Source organism: Nesoenas mayeri (genome assembly GCF_963082525.1).
Source record: "Nesoenas mayeri genome assembly, chromosome: 15".
Taxonomy (NCBI): domain Eukaryota; kingdom Metazoa; phylum Chordata; class Aves; order Columbiformes; family Columbidae; genus Nesoenas; species Nesoenas mayeri.
Window position 1 is genome coordinate 16,065,459 of NC_137559.1, and position 7,088 is coordinate 16,072,546.

At 37.9% G+C, this 7,088-nt stretch overlaps 1 protein-coding gene across 1 annotated transcript in view; it reads right to left on the reverse strand.

The window, feature by feature from the left end:
• Positions 1 to 1,348, reverse strand: part of LOC308046268 (maltase-glucoamylase-like) — a gene marked incomplete at both ends in the record, with an annotated part of 45,932 nt that extends 44,584 nt beyond the window's left edge. Inside the window, one exon of the mRNA XM_080353997.1 lies at positions 1,225 to 1,348. Coding sequence (XP_080210123.1) covers positions 1,225 to 1,348 — 124 coding nt within the window. The remainder of the gene's footprint in view (positions 1 to 1,224) is intronic.
• Between the last annotated feature and the right edge of the window lie 5,740 nt (positions 1,349 to 7,088).

Genomic DNA, 7,088 nt, shown 5'->3' on the forward strand with positions numbered 1-7,088 from the left:
AGTATTACTACTATTTTTACTTTTAATTTTATTTTTACTACTATTTTTACTTTTAACTGTAATTCTATTTTTTTAAATTGTTATTCTATTTTATTATTTTTATTATTATACAGTGTCCTTTTAATGATTTTCCCAAGTTGTTTCTTATCCTCCTTGTTTGCCAATTTGAAGTGAAAGGAAATTGAGGTTTAGGGGGAATATTATTTTATTACGCAATAAAATTTGCCCTTAATTGCACTGTATCTCATGTATTTCCACAGTTCAACACCCTTGTTAACAGCACGTGACTCCTGTTCAACTTTGGTTAATGATAAAACATCAAGAGCCATAAAAAAATTCTGCAAACGGCAGAAGAAAAATGTTTATTGTCTTCTTTTCTTTTTTTAGGAGTTGGTGATTTTTCCACATTTCTGAACACCTAGATCACAAAATGCATTAAAATAATCAGATCCTGGGAGCAGCATCCGATTTCCACAGATTATAAAATACTTTTTAAATTTTAAATATTTTTAAAATTTTAAATTGTATTTATATCTATTATATATGTGTTTTGATCTATATTAGTTTTATTTGTATAACATACATATAAATAATCCCCATCAGATCCTGGGGAAAGTGCCAAATTTCTGCAGTTTATAAAATCATTTTAAAATTTTAAATAATTCTAAAATTGTATTTATATCTATTATATCTATTATATTTGTATTTTGATCTATATTAGTTTGGTTTGTATAACATACATATAAATAATCCCCATCAGATCCTGGGGAAAGTGCCAAATTTCTGCAGTTAATAAAATCATTTTAAAATTTTAAATCATTTTAAAATTGTGTTTATATCTATTATATCTATTATATTTGTATTTTGATCTATATTAGTTTGATTTGTATAACATACATGTAAATAATCCGCATCAGATCCTGAGGAAAGTGCCAAATTTCTGCAGTTTATAAAATAATTTTAAAATTTTAAGTAATTTTAAAATTGTATTTATATATATACTATAATTGTATTTTTATATATATATTATAATTGTATTTTTATATATAACATTTATATTTCTATATATTTTTAGAGACATATATAAAAGTAAAATTAAAATTATATATGCATTTATATAGTTTATTATCTATTACGTGTAACTATATTTTAATATATTAATTTTACATGTAATTTGATTCTATCAAAGAGATCATTTGATTTCGGTATTAATTGGGCACTTACGGGTGCTCTGGGGTGCAGGTTCCCTCGTCGCTAAAACCCCAATGAGTGCACAGGCCACAGCCACCACCAGGCAGAAGAGGACAATAAATACAACCTCCAGTTTGCTGAATTTCCTCTTCTCCATCTCTGGCCAAAAGGAGGAAACAAAAAAATCACCATTTTTGGAAAGTCTAGAAATTATTTCAATCTTAAATCACATCCCTATTACCAGAAGTGCAAACATTTCCTTTCCTTTGCAGCAAAATCCATTTCAATATTCACAAAACAAAATTTTCATTCCACTCTAATGATGAAGATTTTGTTTTCATTTTCCTGAAATACCCAAACTAAAAATGAATCGATCTGCACATTTTGGGTTTGTAAGCTTGATTTTTTCCAAAGAAAACAAAATCCTATTGTATAAATGAGAATATTAATTGGCCCTAATATATAGATCTATATCTATCCTAATATATAGATCTATATCTATATAGATCTATACATATGGATATAGATCTATATAGATATATCTATCTATATATATCTACAGGGTGAGAAAGTTATTTGTAAAATAGAGGAAAAATAAAATAGAAATTTTTAAAAAAAGGCTCTGCTCCTCTGCAATGAAGATGAAGACCCCTAAGAATTAACGTTAAATTGAGAAGAAAAATGAAATAATAATGATTATCATTGTAATTAATGACCAAAAAAGTGTTAAAATATTATTATTATTACTGTTGTTGTTTTCATGGTTTTGTATTTATTTTTATTCTAATTGTTGTTATTTCTTGTTCTTATTTCATTTTATTATTTTATTTTTATATATTTATTTTAATATTTTATATTTATATTTATTTTTATTTACTATTATATCTTTCTTTTTATTTTTATTTTTTTATTATTACAATTTTTCTTGCCCACAGCACACACCCCAAACCACCCCAAAATACAATTTTCCATTCTTTCCTTCCCAAATATTTAAATACTAAAAAAAGTATGTTTGACTTACAAATGTCTCTTTGACCACTGGGCAAATAGGCAGCAAAAATAACAAAAAGTCGTAGAAAACCAGTAAAATAACCTACATACCTCACGGCCCTTTTGCCCTTTTCTGGCATATGCACTTGGCTGTAAATCCACTTTTTATTCCGTCTCGTTATCAGCCGGGCATGTCACTTGCTAACGAATTCGGCCAATGGCAGCCATGTGGTTATTTATTTTTAGAGGATTTACAACTTCATTTTGCAGATTCATCAGAAACAGAGTTTTTCTTTAATTCTATTTTCTGCTGTTGCAAATTTCCTGCAAAATCCTGTAAATTCAACATTCAGGAATGAAAATTCAGGGATTGTGAAAACAAGTTAAAAGGCTATAAAATCCAAGGTATTTTCTTGTATCCTGATTAAATTTGCAGGAATTAATTGTAAATTATCAATTATTCATTCTTAATTATTATTAGTTATGTCCTGCAAAATGGTCAATTGAAGGCAAGAATATTCTGGCAAATCTGTGAAAATTTGATTTCAACTCAGCAAAGTTTCCTGGGACCTCAGAATTAATTGTTAATTATCAATTATTCATTCTTAATTATTATTAGTTATGTCCTGAAAAATGGTCAATTGAAGGCAAGAATATTCTGGCAAATCTGTGAAAATTTGATTTCAACTCAGCAAAGTTTCCTGGGACCTCAGAATTAATTGTTAATTATCAATTATTCATTCTTAATTATTATTAGTTATGTCCTGAAAAATGGTCAATTGAAGGCAAGAATATTCTGGCAAATCTGTGAAAATTTGATTTCAACTCAGCAAAGTTTCCTGTGACCTCCCTGGGTCAAACTCCACCCTCCAAGAAAAAATCAGGCACTACCCCCGAAATCTGCCATTCTCACACCAAAATGTCTCAATGTCTTCCCTGGGCATTCAGGCAGAAAAAGGGAAAAAATAAAACTAAAAATAGAATGTAAAAAATTGTATTCCAGAAGTCAATTAGTGTTGAAAAGATTCATTCAGAAACTAAAAAAAAAATCATATTACAAAAGTCAATTCACATTGAAAAACCTCATTCAGAAACTCTATCGAAAAAAAGAATTACAAATCTCAATTTGTGTTGAAAAGCTTCATTCAGAAAGTTAAAAAAAATAAAATTAGAAAGAAAAAGGAAAATATAAACTATTCCTGCACTTCCCCCTTTATGGAATAGTTTATCTTATTTTTCTTTTTTTAGGGCAGGTGCTTTCGGGGTTAATTTTCTGCTTTTCTGTTAAAAGTGGGGAACAAAGTCCCGACTCAAAGTCCCAACACTTGCGGCTCCTCCTTGTGCAAAGAGCAAGGAGGAAAAACCTTTACATGTTCCCTTGCATTTAATTACAGAACTACACAATGAACCTGCTGACACAGATGAAAACTTCAGAAAACTCATTTTTCCCCTTATTTTTACTTTGCTTTTTTAATTTTCCGCACAAGGAAACAGAAGCCCACTAAGCCTGGCTTAACCCCAACCTACAGATCAGCCCGAAAAAGGTTTATCCCACAGTGAAGCTGGGCTCAAAAATCAGTATTTTTCCTTCTAGAACAATTTTACACCAAGAAATTTCAATTTGTTTTCCTAGATGGGTCTTGAAATTTCAACCAAAATTTAAGCCTCTGTGTGTTTAAAATGGGCCAAAATTGCACATTTTGGGCCAAGTTTGAAGAACTCCAGAGAGAAGGACCACAGTCTGAAAAGGAATGCTGGTGGGTTTTAAAATGGCCAAAATAGCATTTTGGGGCCAAATAGGAGGAATCGTAGATAGGACAACCACGGTCTGCAATGGAGTATTGGTAGTTCTTAAAACGGGCCAAAACTGCATTTTTGGGGCCAAGTTTGAAGAATTGTAGATGGCAGGGCCATGGTTTGAAACTGAATCTTGGCAGTTTTGAAAATGGGTCAAAATAGCATTTTCTAGGCCAAACATGAAGAACCATAGATACGACAACTACAGTCTGAAACAGAACTTTGGAGGTTTTGAAAATGGGCCAAAATTGCACTTTTGGGGGCTAAATATGAATAACCATATGTAGGATAACGACGGTCTGAAACTGAATCTTAGTGGTTTTTAAAATGGGTCAAAATAGCATTTTTGGGGCCTAATATGAAGAACTATAGTTAGGAGAGCCAATATCTGAACCAGAATCTCAATGGTTCTTTTACATTTCTTTGTTAGTTTGATTTCTTGCACCAATTGGCCGCATTCCCAACCAAATCGGAGGAGGAACTGAAGGAACCACTCGTCATGAAGCTATAAAGATAACGGTGGCCACTGGAGACCTCGCTGCAGACACGACAAGAAAACGTGAATTTTATATTACCACTCATGGTAAAAATAAATAAAAGTAATCTATTTTATTGCTAGTGAAAGTACAAAGAGAAACTGAGGTGGTGTCACATGCTGTAGGAAGAAGTTTCGTGATGGTTTGAACTGCAGAATGTTGAACAGTTGCTTGTGTTTGCTAATTAAGAACTGCTGTTCTTTTGCTCAGGCTTTCCATTGTGGGCTTGGGCTACCGATGAGCTTCCTGCATGAGGAGATTGAGTTGGATCTACCTGCTGGAAAGCAGCTCTGCAGAGAAGGACCTGGGAATTCTGGTGGACAACAGGTTGACCATGAGTCAACAATGTGCCTTTGTGGCCAGGAGGCCAATGGTTCCTGGGGGGCATTGAGAAGAGTGTGAGCAGCAGGTCAAGGAAGGAGAATCCTCTCCCTCTGCTCTGCCCTGGTGAGGCCATGTCTGGAGTTACTGGGTGCAGTTCTGGGCTCCCCAGTTTGAGAAGAACAAGGAATTACTGGAGAGAATCCAGCGGAGGGACACAAAGATTATGGGGGATTTGGAGCATCTTTCTGATGAGGAAAGGGTGAGGAAACTGGGGCTGTTCAGCTGGAGAAACTGAGAGGGATCTGATCAATGTGATAAATATCTCCAGGATGGATGTCAAGAGGATGGACCAGACTCTTCAGTGGTGCCCAATGATAGGATGAGGGGCAATGGGCACAGAATTACAGAATGTCAGGGATTGGAAGGGACATTGAAAGATCATCTAGTCCAATGCCCCTGCCAGAGCAGGAATACCTAGAGGAGGTTACACAGGAAGGCGTTCCAGGCGGGTTTTGAATGTCTCCAGAGTAGGAGACTCCACAACCTCCCTGGGCAGCCTGTTCCAGTGTTTTGTTACTCTTACTGAGAAGAAGTTTCTTCTCAAATTTAAGTGGAACCTCTTGTGTTCCAGTTTGAACCCATTACCCCTTGTCCTATCATTGGTTGTCACCAAGAAGAGCCTGGCTCCATCCTCCTGACACTCCCCCTTTATATATCTGTAAACATTAATAAGGTCACCCCTCAGTGTCCTCTTGTCCAGCTCCAGAGCCCCAGCTCCCTCAGCCTTTCCTCACACGGGAGATCCTCCACTCCCTTCAGCATCTTGGTGGCTGCGCTGGACTCTCTCCAGCAGTTCCCTGTCCTGCTGGAACTGAGGGGCCACAACTGGACACAATATCCCAGGTGTGGTCTCCCCAGGGCAGAGCAGAGGGGCAGGAGAACCTCTCTGACCTACTGACCACCCCCTTCTAACCCACCCCAGGTACCATTGGCTTCCTGGCCACAAGGGCCCAGTGCTGGCTCATGGTCACCCTGCTGTCCCCAGGACCCCCAGGTCCCTTTCCCCTACACTGCTCTCTAATAGGTCATTCCCCAACTTATACCAGAACCTGGGGTTGTTCCTGCCCAAATTCAAGACTCTGCACTTACCCTTGTTCTATTTCATTAAATTTCTCCCTGTCCAACTCTCCATCCTGTCCAGGTCTCTGATGGCAGCACAGCTTCCAGTGTCACCCACTCCTCCCAGCTTGGTGTCATCAGCAAACGTGCTGACAGTCACTCTATTCCTCATCCAAGTCATTGCTGAATATATTGAATAATACCAGCCCCAGCACTGCCCCCTGGGGCACTGCACTGGATACAGGCCCCAACTGGACTCTGCCCCACTGACCACGGCTCTCTGGCTTCTTCCCTTCAGCCAGTTCACTGTCCACCTCACTACTCGCTCACCCAGACCGCACTCCCTCAGTTCAGCTGTGAGGATGCTGTGGGAGACTGTGTCAAATGCTTTACTCAAGTCAAGGTAGACCACATCCATTGCCCTGCCATCATCCATCCACCTTGTTATGTCCTCATAAAAGTCAATGAGGTTGGTCAAGCACGACTTCCGCTTGGTGAAGCCATGTTGACTGCCTCTAATGACCCTCTTATTCCTGATATGCCTTGAGATGGCAGCAAGGATAAGTCATTCCACCAGTTTCCCAGGGATGGAGGTGAGGCTGACCAGTCTATAGTTACCCGGGTCCTCCTTCTTGCTCTTTTTGAAGACTGCAGTGACATTTGCTTTCCTCCAGTCCTCAGGCACCTCTCCCATTTGCCACAACTTAGCAAAGATGATGGAAAGAGGTCCAGCAATTACCTCAGCCAGCTCCCTCAGCACCCGCAGGTGAATGCCATCTGGACCCATGGATTTATGGATGTCCAGATTGCCTAATTGCTCCCTAGCCCAGTCCTAACCCAGTCCCAGACTGAAATACAGGAGGTTCCATCTGAACATGAGGAGAAACTTCTTTAGTTTGAGGTGCCAGAGCCCTGGAACAGGCTGCCCAGGGTGGGTGTGGAGTCTCCTTCTCCAGAGACATTCAAATAAGATGTGATCCTGTGTGATCTGCTCTGGTGACCCTGATTTAGGAGGTGGGTTGGACTGGATGATCTCCAGAGGTCCTTTCAACCCCAACCAGGCTGGAGAGATTGAACAGACATGGAGATGAGGTTCTCAGGGACATGGGTTAGTGATGGGGCTGGGTTAAC